Source organism: Haliotis rufescens, unplaced genomic scaffold (genome assembly GCF_023055435.1).
Source record: "Haliotis rufescens isolate VD_foot unplaced genomic scaffold, xgHalRufe1.0.p SCAF_1, whole genome shotgun sequence".
Classification (NCBI taxonomy): Eukaryota; Metazoa; Mollusca; class Gastropoda; order Lepetellida; family Haliotidae; genus Haliotis; species Haliotis rufescens.
Genome location: NW_025963779.1, coordinates 86,403,343 through 86,424,226, shown reverse-complemented (window position 1 = coordinate 86,424,226; position 20,884 = coordinate 86,403,343). Strand labels below are relative to the sequence as shown.

Genomic DNA, 20,884 nt, shown 5'->3' with positions numbered 1-20,884 from the left:
GGCTACGATCATTTCGAAAATCTAGGCACTGGGTTTAAATAAAAATATAACTCAACAACGAACAACATCTCGGGAATTTTAAGAACAAGTAGACCAAATATGACATGATATAAACAACACGAGTGAAAAAGCAGATCAGCTTGAAACAAACATTTATTTATCAGTGAAAATAAAAATAATTTCCCTACTACCTCTGTGGCTGAGCAGTGAGCAGTACGGCTCAGGCAAGATAAGTACATGATTGAAATAAGCCTTTGAATATCATTAGTTGTTTTTTTGTGGGATTTGCAAGTCCTCTGTATGACGTCCCAGGGTTTTCATCTGCCCCTAGTCTCTTTAATGTCCTTTATATAGGGTACAGTCAGTCCCTGTAAAGTTCTTCAATGTCGTCCACAGTCTGGGGCAAATCTTTCCCCTTAGTTTCGGGCAGTGGTATAGCAACAAATATGGCGATGAACAGGAGAGCCGAGATTAGAGCTGTCGGGAACCAGGGCATGTCCTCAGCCTACAAATACAGAACACATGATCAGAGAACATGCTAGGAGTCCGCTGATTGGCCATTGGTTAAAGTGTGCAGTCACGTTTCTTAATCATGGAAGGGCCGGTGAAAACGTCTGAGATATATATCACTTCGGGCTTAACCCACACATTTATACGTGCTAAAAGGTCAATGCTATTCAAACCGGCGTGAAACCCAACTCCCTGACTCACACTTTCCCCAACTGCGTTCTATTACATCGGGGTTGGTGGGGTATACGTAGCCTAGTGGTTAAAGCGTTCTCTCATCATGCCGAAGGCCCGAGTTCGATTCCCCATGTGAGTACAATGTGTAAAAGCCATTTGGTGCTCCGGGTAGTAACGAGGCTGGAATATTGTTAAAAGCGGCGTAAAAACATCGATCAGGTCTTCACACCCTACTTACAACAAAGACCATGAATGGGGCTCCAAGTGCACCTAGTTTCCCCGACATACCAGCTGTGCCGAACCCGATCAGTCTGAAAGTACAAACAGTACGATTATATAACAATACTTGACATACTTGAAAGTGTGTTGGCAGGCATGTCATGCACGGCATACAGTAGGTCCCGAGTTGGGCTGGCCTGTGGTAATGGCCATGTTACATCATGTGTCAAGACCACTTATTGGCTGATGATACGTTATATCATGTGTCTAGGCCAGTGGCTGGGTAATACCATGTTATATCGGGTGTCTAGGCCTGTGACTGGCTAATGCCATGCTATAGTATGTGTCTAGGCCAGTGGCTGGGTAATTCCATGTTATATCGCGTGTCTAGGCCAGTGGCTAGGTAATGCCATGTTATATCATGTGTCAAGGCCGGTGGCTGGGTAAGGCCATGTTATATCGCGTGTCTAGGCCAGTGGCTGGGTAATGCCATGTTATATCATGTGTCTAGGCCAGTGGCTGGGTAATGCCATGTTATATAATGTGTCTAGGCCAGTGGCTGGGTAATGCCATGTTATATCATGTGTCTAGGCCAGTGGCTGGGTAATGCCATGTTATATAATGTGTCTAGGCCAGTGGCTGGGTAATGCCATGATATATCATGTGTCAAGGCCGGTGGCTGGGTAATGCCATGTTATATCACGTGTCTAGGCCAGTGGCTGGGTAATGCCATGTTATTTCATGTGTCAAGGCCGGTGGCTGGGTAAGGCCATGTTATATCGCGTGTCTAGGCCAGTGGCTAGGTAATGCCATGTTATATCATGTGTCAAGGCTGGTGGCTGGGTAAGGCCATGTTATATCGCGTGTCTAGGCCAGTGACTGGGTAATGCCATGTTATGTCATGTGTCAAGGCCGGTGGCTGGGTAAGGCCATGTTATATCGCGTGTCTAGGCCAGTGGCTGGGTAATGCCATGTTATATAATGTGTCTAGGCCAGTGGCTGGGTAATGCCATGATATATCATGTCTCAAGGCCGGTGGCTGGGTAATGCCATGTTAGATCGCGTGTCTAGGCCAGTGGCTGGGTAATGCCATGTTATATCATGTGTCAAGGCCGGTGGCTGAGTAATGCCATGTTATATCGTGTGTCTAGGCCAGTGGCTGGGTAATGCCATGTTATATTATGTGTCTAGGCCAGTGACTGGTTAATGCCATGTTATATCGTGTGTCTAGGCCAGTGGCTGGGTAACGCCATGTAATATCATGTGTCGAGGCCGGTGGCTGGGTAATGCCATGTTAGATCGCGTGTCTAGGCCAGTGGCTGGGTAATGCCATGTTATATCATGTGTCTAGGCCATTGACTGGTTAATGCCATGTTATATCATGTGTCTAGGCCAGTGACTGGGTAATGCCATGTTTTATTATATACATATGAAGGAAATACTGGAATTTATCAGTGACGATAGATCAAGTTATCAGTCACTAGTGACTGATATAAAAACAAGGTGCCGGAACTACTTTCTCCTGAATCAAAACATTGAAGAGTTATCCCCCTTTGTTTACGTCAGATGCCGACTGTACTAAGTCTCAACCGCAGGTTCATAACTTCTCTTCAACTGACCACAGGAACTTATTGACGAGTCTGATGTCAGCAAATAACATCTATGGCAATGTTAATATCATTCTTGCGCCGGACATGTTTCGCCAGACATTCGGCACAACTGGCGACAGCAGACGTACCGCCGAGGCAAGAAGCGCCCGCTTGAATTTTCCGAGAATTGAACTTTCCTAATTTAATTCATGACTGCAAGCAACAATGTTTCAGTTACAATGTTCGGGGTTCTATTAATGTGTTTATGTCAACTTTCATACTTATCTGTGAGAAAATTTGATCAAATTCGGCGGATTTTGTAAGCCTGGAGAGCGCTCAGCTGATCGTTCGACATGGTCACAGAACTAAATGTTTATGTATTCCGACGCCAATAAAATAATCGCTGTTTGGAAATGATTTCTGTTTTCATTTTAAAAACAATTATGACAAACAAAAATGTCCACGGAACTTAATACTCTATATGAAATAATATATTTCGCATAACATATATTAACAGGGCTAGTTTTATTCACGAACTATATTCTTTTCGCAAACCCCCTTTATACTGCGGTGGTAAAGGGGCGACACGAAGAACTTAGTAATTTATCAGACACTGTTTTCGAAAAAATATATAAATTGCAAGTAATAAAAATAAAACATGTATATAATAAATCCTCTTTATATCATGTGTCTAGGCCAGTGACTGGGTAATGCCATGTTATGTCATGTGTCTAGGCCAGTGACTGGGTAATGCCATGTTATGTCATGTGTCTAGGCCAGTGACTGGTTGATGACATGTTATATCATGTGTCTAGGCCAGTGGCTGGGTAATGCCATGTTATGTCATGTGTCTAGGCCAGTGACTGGTTGATGACATGTTATATCATGTGTCTAGGCCAGTGGCTGGGTAATGCCATGTTATATCGTGTGTCTAGGCCAGTGGCTGGGTAACGCCATGTTATGTCATGTGTCTAGGCCAGTGACTGGGTAATGCCATGTTATGTCATGTGTCTAGGCCAGTGACTGGGTAATGCCATGTTATGTCATGTGTCTAGGCCAGTGACTGGTTGATGACATGTTATATCATGTGTCTAGGCCAGTGGCTGGGTAACGCCATGTTATATCATGTGTCTAGGCCAGTGACTGGTTGATGACATGTTATATCATGTGTCTAGGCCAGTGGCTGGGTAATGCCATGTTATATCATGTGTCTAGGCCAGTGACTGGTTGATGCCATGTTATATCATGTGTCAAGGCCGGTGGCTGGGTAATGCCATGTTATATCATGTGTCTAGGCCAGTGACTGGGTAATGCCATGTTATATCATGTGTCTAGGCCAGTGGCTGGGTAATGCCATGTTATATCGCGTGTCTAGGCCTGTGACTGGCTAATGCCATGTTATATCACGTGTCAAGGCCGGTGGCTGGGTAATGCCATGTTATATCAAGTGTCTAGACCAGTCGCTGGGTAATGCCATGTTATGTCATGTGTCTAGACCAGTGATAAAGTGACACCATCTTATGTCATGTGTCTAGGCCAGTTGCTTGATAATGCCATGTTATATCAAGTGTCTAGACCAGTCGCTGGGTAATGCCATGTTATGTCATGTGTCTAGACCAGTGATAAAGTGACACCATCTTATGTCATGTGTCTAGGCCAGTTGCTTGGTAATGCCATGTTATATCAAGTGTCTAGACCAGTCGCTTGGTAATGCCATGTTATGTCATGTGTCGATGTGTCTAGGCAAGTCATAAAGTAATACTATGTTATGTCTTATGTCTAGGCTAGTGATAAAGTGATATCTTATGCCATGTGTCTAGGCCAGTCATAAAGTAATACTATGTTATGCCACCTGTCTTGGCAAGTGATAAAGTGATACCATGCTATGTCATGCGCTGTATTACTGACCTGTAGGTTGTGGGCAATGTTTCTTCGACGTACAGAAACAGAGTGTAGTAAGTCCCGGCCACGCCCAGTTTTCCCAAGAATCCGAAGAGTGGTAAAGCCACCGATGTAACGCCCGGGCCTGTACAATTAGGAGAATACTTAGAAATAGATGTTCCTAGTATGTGTACAATAAATAGAGAATACAACACTTACTTTTGTTAGATAACACAGAAAGTTCACGAGTTTCGAGTTTCGAAAAAAGTGGAATCTTAACAAGGATGAATGTGGTATTTTATTTATTACCCACGCACATATGTATTTCAGTGTGAATAAATACCTTTTAGGTTCGTTCAACAAACCAAACCGAAACGGGTTGGATGAATGTTGATATAATCCCAAACATTGGCATTGTTGACATTTCTGTGCATACGCAAAGAATGTGTTCACACCAAGTCAGCAATACTACAGCCGTATCAGTGCAATCTTCAACGTAATCGAGTCACGAGTGTTCCGCTCGTCCAAAGCAATATGCTGTGCAGGGTTGCATTCCTTAAGCAAGCCAGAAAGATAATCGTGGGTTCGAATCCCGGTACTAGATTATGTTTCTAGGTTTTGTCCCATACTCATCACCAAAGTGATAATTTCTAAAATCAAGCTGACACGCCGTGATATCCCTGAAACCCGACTTACGCACCATTCGGCCTTTAGGAGGCAGACTACGGTCAATAGATTGATCACTAATCCCGCCAACAAGACACCATGATACACAATCAGTGAGGTCGAAGTTGGAAATGTTTGTTTGTTGTTGTTTAACGCAGCACTCTGCAATAGACCAGCTATATGACGGCGGTCTGTAAATAATCGAGTCTGGACCAGACAATCCAGTGATTGACAGCATGAGCATCGATCCAAGCAGTTTTACTGCAAGTATGGGTTGCTGAAGGCCTATTCTACCCCGGATCTTCACGGGTCCGAAGTTGGAAATGGCTCTTCCATTGTACTCGTCCATCTTATAATCCATAATTAGCAGCCATTGTCGCCATCTGATCCCGATTTATATTGTCTTTCATATTCATGATTACATATTCGATTACAGAACGTTGTACCAAGAGCCCCGTTGGTTAAAAAAACGCCACAAAAAGCAAAATAGAATAATTGGTCCTCAAGTTTTACCAAAGGAAATAATCGTTCCCTGGATATGTTGGAGGTCCTAAATAAATGCTTTTTTTTAAATTGTTTGTCTTCCTCTTTCACAGAAAATGATGTCCCTTTTACATCAGTGACAGAAAAGACATCCTTTCTCTGACACAAATTCAAGTATCCCCAAAACCCAAATATTAATTGGTGGTTCCACAGTCAACTTCTATAGCGTGTGCTTCTCTACAAACACAGGGTCAGCTCTCGTGGAACGATACCATGATTGTGAGAAGCATCCCCTCGGTCATACTTACCTGCAAATAATCGAACTATAGTTGAAAGTGTCAGAAAGCCAACGGCAGTCCCCAAAAAGAGAAAAATAGTCTTTTTCCTCCCAATGCTGCAAAAAAAAAGAGGTTTGGTAATCTGAATCTGTGAACATATAGAGAAAATGTATTGTTACAGTGAGTTGGTGAGGTGAAATGGGGTTTAACGTCACGTTCCTGAGTATTGGACTTGCATAGCGACGTGATGCACGTGTGTGTGACTGCTTGTTCTAGTCTAGTTTTTATTATGCTAGCCAACTGATATACCGCATTTGGATACCCCATTCGGACACAGTATACTACGAATCGACCAGTACTCCGATAGTGCCACCTCTTTACCTACTTTTGCATGACGTGGTCAGGATAGAACCAGCAGCCTTCCTCATCTCCGGGCCGACGCCCATTCCATTACACACCGAGGAGGGTTTTGTTTTAAATAATATAATCATGTAATAATTAGGTATCTAAAAAAGAAATATTCAGATTTTGCTTTTAAGCGTTTGTTCGTCTCGCCGAAGGCCCGGGTTTGATTCCTCATATGGATACACTTGTGGTGTTCCCCGCTGTGATATTGCAGGAATATTGCAAAAGCTGCGTTAATCAAAACTCAATCACTCAGTCCCATATTAAATTGCCACACCGCAATGTTATTAGTTATGGTGTCTTCAGTTGCCATATACGTGTCATATTAGGTTAGAAGAAACATATGGGGTGGTTTTCATGTCCTTGCACATCACAATTAATGATATTAAAACATAAAACAGTGTGGAATAAAGAATTTCTGCACCAGAATTTTCATGTAAAATATGTGAGTTGGGTATTGGAAAATCCAAAATGGCTGTTGTTGTTTTTTTGCTGACGGTATACGGTCTCATATTAGGTCAGTAACAACCATCTTGGATTTTTACTGACGGTATACATTCTCATTGGGGTTAGTAGTTCTGCTCTCTGATTGGTCAATCTCACTTTGAGGCATAATAAAACTGAAATACGCGGCGTTGAAACCGACTTATTCTAGATTAATGGGTTAATACGTGATATACCTGTCAACCGCAAAGAGCAGGATGATGGCGGCAGGGAGTTCCGACAGTACGTTGATGGTGAAGTTGAGGTACAGGTCGTCGGCGAGAGAGCTCTCAGTCAGGTACAAGGTGTAGTAGGAGAATCCGATTACGAACCTTCACATTAACAGACATCAGGCATTAGAGAGACAACATACAATGGATGAGGTATTTGATTATCCAGTATTATCTGTATTAGAAACGAATTGTTGAACGTTTGTTCTAAATGATGTAGATATGCATCTAGAAATTACAAAGACTTTGTGCAAAGGGAGGGGCAACACGACTGAGAAATTATTTAAGGTGCTTTGGAAAGTGTCTTAATGTTATAACAAAATAATCGACCAATCCTTATTATGATACAGAATATGCAAAGCAAGGTACACTTGAGCATTGTCGTAAGAGGCGACTAACAGGATCGGGTGGCCAGGCTCGCTGACTTGGTTGATGCATGTCTTCGTGTCCCAATTGCATGTTCATGATGTCAGTCACTGGATTGTCTGGTTCGGACTCGATTATTTACAGACCGCAGTCATATAGCTGGAATATTGCTGAGTTCGGCGTTAAACAACAAACAAACAAACACACACCTAAGAATGTTCTTTGACACTTAAGCTGGAAATTGTACTAAACGAATTCAGACCTGTTGCATGTGTTTCATTATTTTGTTTCCTATAAATCTTGTACTTACCAAATGTAAACGAAAATAATCAAGTTTATTAATAAATGTTTGTTGCGAGCAAAAGCACAACAGTTAGGTGAGTCAATATCTTCCTTGAATCCAGTATGTGTCGTCACTACTCTTGGTCTTGTTGATATTTCTGATGCTGTTCCTGCAACTAATATCGGTGCTATTGCTGTTGATGTTGTTGCTGCTGTTCCTACTGATGTTGCAGGTTGCGATGCGTCTTCTGGAACTGATGTTCTTATTGGAGCGCCTTCTGGAACATGTGTTCTTGTTGGTGTATCTTCTGGACCAGATGTTTCTGTTAGTGTGTCTTCTCTAATAGATGTTCCTGCTGGTTTGTCTTCTGGAATGGATGTTCCTGTTGGTGTGACTTCTGGAACTGATGTTTCCGTTGTTGTGTCTTCTGTAATGGATGTTCCTGTTGGTGTGTCTCCTGAAACAGATGTCTCTGTTGGTGTGACATCTGGCACGGATGTTTCTGTTGGTGTGTCTTCTGAGGCCGGGGTGGTGCCATTTGCAGGATTAGAGTTCGTTGTAGGTGCTGGTGTTGTGGTTGTGATGACGTCTTCCTCATCCTTGTGTCCTACGCCATATATCAACTTTTCATCAACATCTACACCATTAACCTCAGCGGCGAATTCCACCAATCTTTGGGCACTCTTATATCGACCGACAGCGAAAAGCCAACGAATAGACTCATTCAGTATGCTGAAATATGGTTATCAGGAGATGGATATGTATACAAATAACAATACTCATGTCAGTGCAGCACTTACCATGAAATCTTATTTTAAAATATAAATGTAAGGCTAAAGAAGGAATAGTTTCTCGTGCATCGTCGCGTCACTCTAAATCCTGCGTATCAAACATTTTTATTGCTAACATAAAAATATTTTTTCCAAATTTCCGCCTTATATGAAGAAATGCTGTGTTATCGATAAAATGACATGTTGACATCTGACATTGTGTTAAAGAGCAGAGTTTACTGTGGTCCTCCCGTATCACTATTGTTTTCAATTAAGTAAATTCAAGGTCCTACCCCCTTCCTCACATTTGTTAAAGCTGTGGCCGAGAAACTTTTGTCATGCATCAAAAGGAATGCAATCTACCTTATTCAACTTTTATTGCTGATCTTCATATAAATATTGCAGGGTATGAAACTTACAGCCATGTTGCCTATTACGAAAGCAAGCAATGCAAAATGAAGATATGCCATAGGTTATACAATAACTTACAGGATTTGAGCAAACACAACAAGAGAACCAGCCGCCAGTGCGTACTGTATGGTTCGCCAAGACATCAGCCTCAGACTAAACCCAATGGCACTTAAGGTCAAGCCCGCTATGGACCAACTGAACAGTAAGAAGAACGCCAGAATCTTTCTTTCCTTTGTGAGGGTTAACTCCAGTGCCATGGTCACCAGCACCAGCAGCACACCCTGGAACAACAAAGGAACAACCTGGCAAAGTCAGTTGAAACATTTACAAAATCAAAAAGACCTGGATCTTGTCACTTATTGCAAATGAGTTTCACCGTGACAATTTTGGGGTCGCTTCTTTATTATTTGACGTCGAACACCGATCCGCACCGTCGGGTTACGATGACAAGTAATCAACCAAGTCATCAGGCGATTTATAACAGAACATGTAGAGTTATATATTCAACGTGGTGATGAGGATTCTCGGGTGCGCTACATCGCCTTAGATGAGAACGCGACTTAAAGGATAACTAGCAATCGGGATTATATTTTACACTCACTTCAATAAATATTCCAGAAAAGGCTTTTAGAATGGTTAATTCAACAATAGATCGGGAGAATGCCATCGCCACTGTCAGGAGCAGGGTCGCCGCATGAGCTGTGATGATCATTGGTTTTCTGCCAAGCCTGTCGGCCAGAAGAGGGATGGTGATGGCGCCAAATGCTTCCCCGGCCAACACTAGGAACTGCGGTAGTCTCGACTGGATCTTCCTGTCGCACACCAGGCCAAACTGGAACATGTGTATGTACGCCTTAGGCAACGACGTTCAACACATCATGCTTTGCAATGGACAGGTCATGCCACCTAGATGTGATACAACAGGCCAACCAGCCAACTATGCTATGACAGACCACATCACCTACCTTCTCGTAACAGACCCCACTAAAAACCTATCCCGCCTACCCCACTACCTACAATGAGCAGGTCATACTACCCAGTTGTGACACAACAAAGCCCACTAGCCAACTATGATATGACAGATCACATCACCTAACTTCGATATAACAGACCCGGTTACCTATCTTCTCGTAACAGACTCCATTATCTACCTTTTATGCAACAAACCCCATAGTTACCTTCTATGTAACAGACCCCATTAACCACCTTCTATGTAACAGACCCCATTAGCCACCTTCTATGTAACAGACCCCATTAACCACCTTCTATGTAATAGTCTCCACGACCCACCTATGCTATGAGACCCAATACAACAGACACCAATCCCTACCTCTGATACAACGGAAGTGAACCGAAGAGACCCGAAGTCTTGACCATCTAGACATCCTACTACCACCGTCTGTGAAGTTGTTGCAGTGTTTACGGTGACGTCGACGGTACATTCGTTGTAGATGCTGTCAATTCCTACCACGTCAATCGCAGGGACGTTGATTGACGCTAGGATGCCGTCGGTGGACTGAGTGGACAAGGTCGCGCATTGGCTCGTTACACTTTTACCTGAAACAAGACCCAAAACTTTTCCAGTCGGTGTAGGAAACTTAATAGGACAGAGTCGTCATTTTCACTTAATCTATCACTAGCATCCGTTACACGAACCGCTGATCAGTGCATTTTTCAAAAGAGGCTCAAAATGATAAGGAAATAATGAGTAATAAAGAAATTGGTACGCTCGCATGTGTTTATATGTAAATATTTATTTGTCACTACTGGAGAATATATTACAAGTTGTCAACCGATCTCGAGTTGTATATGGTGTGATGTCCCCTGTGTGTGAACTTCCTCAACCAATCAGAAGCTAGTATTTTAATGTATTCTGAGATAAATGTAAATGTCACTTGTGGGGAATATATATGTTTTTATCTCATCTTACATTAAAATACTAGCTTGTGATTGGTTAAGGAGCAGGCAATTATGTTCCATGTAGCCCACTCAGAATGTATTGCGTTAGTGAAATAACTCATTTCGTTTGCATCGTCTGCTACGAGTTGTTAGCTACGACTCGATGAAACTGGGGACACATGGAATGTCCTATTTATTACAGTTGTCTACCGGAATTTTTCTTTTCATTACAAATGTAAAACATTGAAACGTACATTCTCCCTGCCTAACACGTTTCACTACCCCTTGTAATTGCGACTTAAAAAGAAGTTCCGAGTTTTCAAAACCTTAAAAAATATAAACAAAAGTAATAAAAACATATTTGAAGTGGTCCCAAAAAATATTTACCATACATTTTGATATCATTATATACAAAACCAACTTCGAAATCAATAATCCTGAAAGCTACGAGAACGCTGTTGGAAGCGAAGCGAATACACGCTGGTCAAGTAACAAAAAACGAGCAGTCTCGATTGACGAGTTAAATGAGTAATTTACAGTTTATAACGAACATTTTCAAAGAGAATAACAAACGGCAAGAAACGATATTACCTCATATAAACGACCATCTGTCATTATTTTGCCTTGTCACTGTGGAATTAACGTAAAAAGGTTCGTGTCCGGACAACAGTTTGTGTACGTGACAGACACTTACAATAAAGGGAGACAATTGGTGGGGAGGTAACGCTTGTATGACAATAAAGTTCCGTCAAACAGTGAAAACATCACTTCTCTCAACTTCTGAAAACTCAGTCTTTCACACTGAAGTATACAATGAAAAATATTATGTCACTACTGGGAAATGTATATGTATATGTCATTACTGGGGAATAGATATGTACATCTAACTACTGGGGGGAAATGTGTATCTGTCATTACTGGGGAATATATATGTATATGTCATTACTGGGGAATATATATGTATATGTCATTACTGGGGAATAGATATGTAAATGTCATTACTGGGGAATAGATATGTACATGTTACTACTGGGGGGGAAATGTGTATCTGTCATTACTGGGGAATGTATATGTATATGTCATTCCTGGGGGAAAATGTGTATCTGTCATTACTGGGGAATATATATGTATATGTCACTACTGGGGAAACATATTTATATGTCACAACTAGGGAATATATATGTATATGTCACTACTGGGCAATATATATATGTATATGTCACTACTGGGGGGAAATATGTATATGTCACAACTGGGGAATATATTTGTATATGTCATAACTTGGGAATATATATGTATATGGGGAATATATATGTATATGTCACTACTGGGCAATGCATATCTATATGTCACTTCTGAGGATATGTATGTGCCATTACTGGGGAATATTTTGTATATGTCACTACAGGGTGGAAATATGTATATGTCACTACTGGGGGGAAATATGTATATGTTACAACTGGGGAATATATTTGTATATGTCATTACTGGGGAATATATATGTATATGTCATTACTGGGGAAGATATATGTATATGTCATTACTGGGGAATATATATGTATATGTCACTACTGGGGAATATGTATGTATATGTCATTACTGGGGAATATATATGTAAATGTCACTACGGTTGGGGAAAATATGTATATGTCACTACACAGGAATATATATGTAAATGTCATTACTGGGGAATATATATGTATATGTCATTACTTGGGAATATATATGTATATGTCACAACTGGGGAATATATTTGTATTTGCCATTACTGGGGAATATATTTGTATATGCCATTACTGGGGAATATATATGTATATGTCACTACTGGGGAATTTATATGTAAATGTCACTACTGGGGGAAAATATGTATATGTTACAACTGGGGAATATATTTGTATATGTCATTACTGGGGAATATATATGTATATGTCACTACTGGGGTAAAATGTGTATATGTCACTTCTGAGGATATGTATGTGCCATTACTGGAGAATATATATGTATATGACACTACAGGGTGGAAACATGTATATGTCACTACTGGGGGGAAATATGTATATGTTACAACTGGGGAATATATTTGTATATGTCATTACTCGGGAATATATATGTTTATGTCACTACTGGGGAATATATATGTATATGTCATTACTGGGGAATATATATGTATATGTCACTACTGTGGGAAAATTTGTATATATCACAACTGGGGAATATATTTGTATATGCCATTACTGGGTGGAAATATGTATATGTCACTACTGGGGGGAAATATGTATATGTTACAACTTGGGAATATATTTGTTTATGTCATTACTGGGGAATATATATGTATATGTCACTACTGGGGGGGAAATGTGTATATGTCATTACTTGGAAATATATATGTATGTGTCATTACTGGGGAATATATATGTATATGTCATTACTGGGGAAGATATATGTATATGTCATTACTGGGGAATATATATGTATATGTCACTACTGGGGAATATGTATGTATATGTCATTACTGGGGAATATATATGTAAATGTCACTACGGTTGGGGAAAATATGTACATGTCACTACACAGGAATATATATGTATATGTAATTACTGGGGAATATATATGTATATGTCATTACTTGGGAATATATATGTATATGTCACAACTGGGGAATATATTTGTATTTGCCATTACTGGGGAATATATTTGTATATGCCATTACTGGGGAATATATATGTATATGTCACTACTGGGGAATATATATGTAAATGTCACTACTGGGGGAAAATATGTATATGTTACAACTAGGGGATTTATTTGTATATGTCATTACTGGGGAATATCTTTGTATATGTCACTACTTGGGGAAAATATGTATATATCACAACTGGGGAATATATTTGTATATGCCATTACTGGGGAATATATATGTATATGTCACTACTGGGGGAAAATATGTATATGTTACAACTGGGGAATATATTTGTATATGTCATTACTGGGGAATATATATGTATATGTCACTACTGGGGGGAAATATGTATATATCACAACTGGGGAATATATTTGTATATGCCATTACTGGGGAATATATATGTATATGTCACTACTCGGGGAAAATATGTATATGTCACAACTGGGGAATATATATGTTTATGTCATTACTGGGGAATATATTTGTATATGCCATTACTGGGGAATATATATGTATCTGTTACTACAGGGTGGAAATATGTATATGTCACTACTGGGGGGAAATATGTATATGTTACAACTGGGGAATATATTTGTATATGTCATTACTGGGGAATATATATGTATATGTCACGACTGGGGGGAAATGTGTATATGTCATTACTTGGAAATATATATGTATATGTCATTACTGGGGAATATATATGTATATGTCATTACTGGGGAATATATATGTATATGTAATTACTGGGGAATATATATGTATATGTCACTACTGGGGGAAAATATGTATATATCACAACTGGGGAATATATTTGTATATGCCATTACTGGGGAATATATATGTATATGTCACTACTGGGGTATATATATGTAAATGTCACTACTGGGGGAAAATATGTATATGTCACTACACAGGAATAAATATGTATATGTCATTACTGGGGAATATATTTGTATATGCCATTACTGGGGAATATATATGTATATGTCACTACTGGGGGGAAATATGTATATGTCACAACTGGGGAATATATATATATATGTCATTACTGGGGAACATATATGTAAATGTCACTACTGGGGGGAAATATGTATATGTTACAACTGGGGAATATATTTGTATATGTCATTACTGGGGAATATATATGTATATGTCACGACTGGGGGGAAATGTGTATATGTCATTACTTGGGAATATATATGTATATGTCATTACTGGGGAATATATATGTATATGTCATTACTGGGGAATATATATGTATATGTAATCACTGGGGAATATATTTGTATATGTCACTACTGGGGGAAAATATGTATATATCACAACTGGGGAATATATTTGTATATGCCATTACTGGGGAATATATATGTATATGTCACTACTGGGGTATATATATGTAAATGTCACTACTGGGGGAAAATATGTATATGTCACTACACAGGAATAAATATGTATATGTCATTACTGGGGAATATATTTGTATATGCCATTACTGGGGAATATATATGTATATGTCACTACTGGGGGGAAATATGTATATGTCACAACTGGGGAATATATATGTACATGTCATTACTGGGGAACATATATGTAAATGTCACTACTGGGGGAAAATATGTAAATGTCACAACTGGGGAATATATATGTATATGTCACTACTTGGGGAAAATATGTGTATGTCACTACACGGGAATATATATGTATATACACGGTCTTCCTGTGGGGTCGTGACCTTGGGTCTTCCACTCCTCGGCCTGTCTGCAAAACTGCCAGTTTGCCTGTGACGTATGACAAATCTGGCGATGGTGCACTTGAAGCACCCCGTGATCATGGCAACGTGCTCCTGCAGAGTACATCACACCTATTCCCTCGAGTATAATGTATCTACTGTTGGATACGGAGCGACACTGTCTGCCAATGTGTTCTGTGGGATTTACAGGATTTATCACCTCTAAATCACTGTACTTTGTTTTACTGAAATGAACTTTGATTATGATTCAAGATCCAAAACGTAAAAAAAATAGTAGCGGTTTTGAGCGTGTCGTCAATAGCTGGACCCAAAGTAGGAACACGAATATTAGCGAATGTTATTTGAACCCTTATGGTTAAACCATTATTTCATAAATATAAATCTATTTTTCAAAATTAAGTATTTATTACTCACAGACTTATGACATAGGATAATAAGTGAGTGAGTGAGTGAGTGAGTATGGTTTCACGCCGCTTTTAGCAATATTCCCCGAATATCACGGCGGGGGACACCAGAAATGGGCTTCACACATTGTACCCATGTCGGTAATCGAACCCGTGTCTTCAGCGTGACGAGCGAATGCTTTAACCCTTCGGCTACCCGACCGCCCCCATATGATATTAAACTTTATGATATATAGTTAATCGGTAAAGCTTAACAATAATTATGATGCATGCTATTACTTAAGTTTAGAGATTTTATGATGTTTCACCCAGTAGAGCAAACATTTTTACAAGTATCAAAACAACTACCCATTAACTGAACTATGTTTATTTTCGTAAGCATAAACAGGTATCATGTTGTATTTCTTGCGTGTGAACTTATTTCACGTTTTACTAAGTCCTATAACGCAGTTTTAAGTCCTTTGGATATAATATTATGGTTGCGATTATATGGATTATGTGGTGTTACAGTATGACAAGAAATTATTGAGAATTTAATTTACGTATTAAATGTGAATATTAGTCCAACATAACTCCAGCTTCAAAGACAGGTGAACACTTAGTATTTTGTCAAGTCACCATGGGCAGCAATGCAGGCTTCAAGGCGGCGGGGCATACTACTGATCAAAGAAGTTAGAAAGTCGTGGGTCATGCTGTCCCAATATCGGACCACCTCTTCTTTCATTTCAGCAATATTTGTCAGATTTTTTTATGACACATTCTTCTCTAAGCACCAGTTCAACCTTCGCTCCTTTTGTTCAGTTTCATGATCGGTGATGGAATTCCTCGACTTTTCTCCCAACCTATTGCATGCAGCTCAGTTCTTATTGTCTCCTTACAGACAGCCATAGTTCCTCTATCAATCATATCCAGTCTTAAGTTTCTAAACTCCTCCGTTTGTTTTTAGAAACAAGAATACCAAGCCGCCTCCTGTCATCGACTGTCAATTTTCTGGGCCTACCTGCGCCTCTCTTGTGCTCAATGCTATCTCCACTTTCAATATTTTTCAAAACACGATAAACAGTGGACAAAGGGATGCCTGTTCTTCTTGCAATCGCTTTAGCTGATCTGATGTCCTTGTTATAATACTCTAATATTAACCTCCTCTTCTCTAAATCATCCATACTGAGGATCACTGAAAATGACGTCTGCTAGCAAGTAAACAAAGGGGGATAACTCTTAACAAACTAAAGAAATAGGATTAACTGAGTTGTCTCTCTTGAATGAAACCAAGCACTTGATAGCTGGTCAGTGCTTTTTATACTAGATATCCACTTAAACATATCCCTAAAATTCTCAATAATTTCTGGTCATACTATAAATCATACTGACTTTTCTGTATATTTCGGTACTCAAGAGGCCACAGGCCTTGAGTAAATTACAAAAAATATAATAATATAATATAATTACAGTTATACATTTACTCAAATGTAATATATGTTCTATGAAACATTGTATAATAAATAAAATGTATAGATTCTGCAGTGTATCATGGTTTGTACTGCTTAGCAAAGATGGAAATGTATATTATATTTGGATGGACATAATAATTTGGTTTGATGTATCTGTTTCTTAACCTTGTAAGGCTGGACATACAAGGAGGATCTGGTACTGCATTCAGATTACACTGTTGACAAATTCTCGGTTTTCTATTAGTATTTGTATATCTTCCTTTTTCAATAATAAATTCATGCGATGAGCATCGAGAACGTGCTAAGCGTATCCTAAATGTATTTGTATTCACTTCAACACAGATGGGTTTTATTCTGACCAGTTTTGTAGATATCGTATTATACCTGCTTTCCCAAAAATAGAATAATACCAATACAATTCAACAGTTACTACGTTGGGTATATCTCCTGAAGCGCCATACAAATATTGTTCAGTTACATGTTGTTGTTGTTTGTTGTTGTTGTTTAACGCCGCACTCAGCAATATTCCAGCTATATGACGGCGGTCTGTAAATAATCGAGTCAGGGCCAGACAATCCAGTGATTGATATCATGGGCATCGAGTCTCCCAATTGGGATACGCTTATATACATCAACCAAGTCAGCGAGCCTGCCAATCCGATCCCGTTAGTCGCCTTTTACGACAAGCATAGTTGCCTTTTACGGCAAGCATTGGTTGCTGAAGACCTGTTCTACCCCGGATCTTCACGGGTCTGTTCCGTTAGAGCGTGGACTGTCGCTGCCTATTAAGGCGTATGTTGATTGCATGTGTAGGCCATGTGTTATGTCTGTTGAGTTACCTTTTTAACCAAACAATTAATGTTAGAAAACCTTAAGTTAGCGTCAGCAGCAGCCACGATTCAAGGTTATAATGTATAACCGAACGGAGCTATAATGTACTAGATAATGTACAATGGGCGAATGGCCTAAATAAATAATATAACATGTCATGTTTGAGTCATCTGTGTCCGCGTGAATATGAAGTAAATAAGAGAGTATAAAAAAATATTTACCGATAAAGTTAGTGTTCGCTCGTCACACCGTAAGCACGGGTTCGACTTCCCAAATGGGAATAACTTACGATGCCTTTTTTCTAGTGTAACCCGCCGTTATGTTACGGAGATATTACTAAAGTGGCATAAAACAATACTCATACACTTTCAACTTTGTATACTTTTGCTGCTAGGATCCGCGGCCAATGGGTTTGAATCTCATATTATCTTCCGCGGAATTATGGTCAAAGCGGCCTTATGCCAGAATCACACATTCGAATATGTAAAACACATGGTGTAAATGGTGATGATTGTAAAAGTGTGTTTGGTATAGCTCGGTACGAGTATGATGCTTGAAACCAAGAGACATAATGAGAACGAGAATGTCCCCGTTTGCGGTGATGTATGGCTACCGCTGATCTTTGAAATGTGATATGAATTTAACCAGATTCCAATGTATTGACATCGTGAGAAATGTTATTATCTTGAACACGAGACAAAACTTACTGACAGAGGTATATAGCCGTATTCCGTACGTAACATCCTGAAATAGGTACGCCTTCATCAGCGAGGAGTGAGTGAGTGAGTGGGTTAGGTTTAACGTTGCTTTAAAGTAATTCAGCTAAACCAGGGCGTGCCTTTTTGTGGGAGCGAAGCCTGAAATTATGCAGGTCTCAGACGTTTAACACTTTGGCGAACCCTACAAACATACAAACATAATCTGGGCAACCGAAATTCGAACCCACGATCATAGGTTTCTGACTCTTCTAAGGAATGCAACACCCCACCCCTCCAACGATGAACAAGGATACTTTAAATATAGCACGTCATCATGAACAAAGAGACTTACCAACGAAGACGTAGCCTAATATCCCATACGTAACCGTCAACATAGACAGGAAGAGCCATACGTACTGGCAGATGTGATACCGTTTACTTGTTCCCAGAGCTCTAAGAACATCTTCCACACGAACATCCGAGTGCATTTCGATTGTGTTTGGTACGGAGCTACATCTGATGCGGGGATGAAATGCAGATCACAATGAGTCTCCTCTAATTATTAAGTCTGTCATATGCTGCATGGACGTGACGGGGTTATTTATGGTTGCTATAAAAACAATTGGCCTCGACAGCTCCTAAAATAGCTTCGTATTTATGTGGAATTTAACAGTGAATTTAATATAAACGTGGAATTGAATATGAAATGAAGTTAATTGTGGAGTGTGATGGACACCTTGCTTGAGGTTCAAGGATCATAATTTGAGACCAATCATCCAAGTAACTAGGAAGACGCCAAGTTGTGGAACTGTAGATCCTGGAAACTAGGAACATGCCAAGTTATGGAGTAGCAGATACTGCAGAGTAATAATATTATAATTATATTATTTTCATTAACGTTAAACAAAGAGAAATAAAAAAATAAACAAATACATAGATATGAAACAGTTAACCCATCTTGATTAAGCTTGGTCAAACTGACTACACTGCTTGTAACTCAACCAAACCATCAGCAGTGTTTATGGGATAAAAACGCATCAGGAAACATCCATCAAATGTCAATCATTCCTGATGATTTATGACTGAAGAGAACAAAATTTAAAAAAACGTTAACAGACGACTTCAACGCGTGTTATAACAATTCCTAGGGTTTCGGGCGATATTCAGTCTCATAAAAATCAGATCTTAGTTTTCGCTACCGCTTGACAAAGATCCGAGGACATCCCAGTACGGGTCACGTCAGAACGACCTTTCGCGAATTTTGACCGACCAATGAAATGACTGACAAGAAATCGACATTAGCCAATCAGAAGGCAGCTTTCTCGAGCTTTACGACACTGGTTTCAAACTGGCGACTACGCTTCGAAACATATTTTGACGTATTCTCGATTAAAAAAATTAAAACTGATAATGAGAACATTCTGGAATGGCTTTTATATGGCCTAGAGTGTATGGATATAATCATAAAACCCGTAACTGTTGTTCGGAATACCCCGTGATAAATATTTCGTGGTTGCATGATTAGAAAACACATTCCGACAGTCACTTTCGTGATCTGGTAAGCGACGCTCTGATTGGTTGGATGAAAGTTCGCTCTAACGTGACCCTTAATCGGATGTCCTTTGATCTTTGTTTAGCGATGGCGAGAACTAAGATCTGATTTTAATGAGATTGAGCGATATTGCTCAAATGAGTTGCCTTCTGGACTCTCAGACAAACACTACTACAATGTGTTTTATTGTCAGAGATTATATAAGTTGGGCAAGCCCATGCGTGTCTCATCTCACATTACACCAAGACCATCGGATGCGTGAAGAAAGCGTGACCATTGCTGCTGCTATGTGAATATTATTACCACTATTATATTTTATACTGCCATTGTTTTTGTACTGTCACTCAATTGTGTACTGTCATTGTAATTGCTGTGCAGTAATTTATATTCATTTGTCAACCTAGTTACATTTATAATACATTTGTTAATTGTATACCATTTTGTTGTTGTTTGTTTGTTTCAGACGGGTTTCTTTTACCTATATATTTCTGGGTTAACTTATTGTCAGAAATTGGGGGCCCGTCCGGGATCTAAATTAAAAATATCACAATTTTTTTAATTTTTTTCAAAATTATTGGATAAACATTGTTTTGTACAATATTGCGTGAAGCCAACAAATCACTATGGAATTTAGCGTAGATTAGTTTGCTAGCCAATCTTCAACGGAACAGGTCGAATCGACCAAACATTACAAACTTGACATCAAATCAGGTATGCTTACGGCTGATGTCAAGAAAGTTTGATAAGTACCTGGTTTGGGAAGAAATTTTGGATGACGATACTTTGGCTTTGACTGAAGAACGTATGTTTAGGCTTTAAAGAAATAATAATTTGAAAGAGAAAAAAATTGGCTATGGAGACTTGA

General features: G+C 39.4%; 1 protein-coding gene across 2 annotated transcripts; it reads right to left on the bottom strand.

Moving 5' to 3' along the window:
• Nucleotides 1-137: 137 nt before the first annotated feature.
• Nucleotides 138-18,990, bottom strand: LOC124147047 (solute carrier family 22 member 7-like). Of its 2 annotated transcripts, none has more exons than XM_046517649.2 (10): nt 18,820-18,990; nt 10,079-10,305; nt 9,350-9,580; nt 8,827-9,029; nt 7,595-8,299; nt 6,886-7,020; nt 5,831-5,916; nt 4,401-4,518; nt 923-995; nt 138-505 (listed from the first exon to the last, which is right to left on the bottom strand). In XM_046517649.2, exons 1-10 carry the CDS (start codon nt 18,953-18,955, stop codon nt 362-364), a joined length of 2,058 nt encoding a protein of 685 aa, XP_046373605.2. In that variant the 5' UTR covers nt 18,956-18,990; the 3' UTR covers nt 138-361. The 2 variants fall into 2 exon arrangements, with proteins under 2 accessions (XP_046373605.2, XP_046373606.2); XM_046517650.2 differs by having other exon boundaries at nt 18,885-18,980.
• Nucleotides 18,991-20,884: the final 1,894 nt, after the last annotated feature.

Bases quoted from the DNA above. Each gene is read 5' to 3' on its own strand.
- LOC124147047 (XM_046517649.2), bottom strand. From the start codon at position 18,955: ATGCACTCGGATGTTCGTGTGGAAGATGTTCTTAGAGCTCTGGGAACA. The intron at 10,306-18,819 runs GTAAGTCTCTTT...GTCTTGTTTCAG, and splicing joins ATTAGGCTACGTCTTCGTTG to GTAAAAGTGTAACGAGCCAA. The intron at 996-4,400 runs GTCAGTAATACA...TTGTACTTTCAG, and splicing joins ACATTGCCCACAACCTACAG to ACTGATCGGGTTCGGCACAG.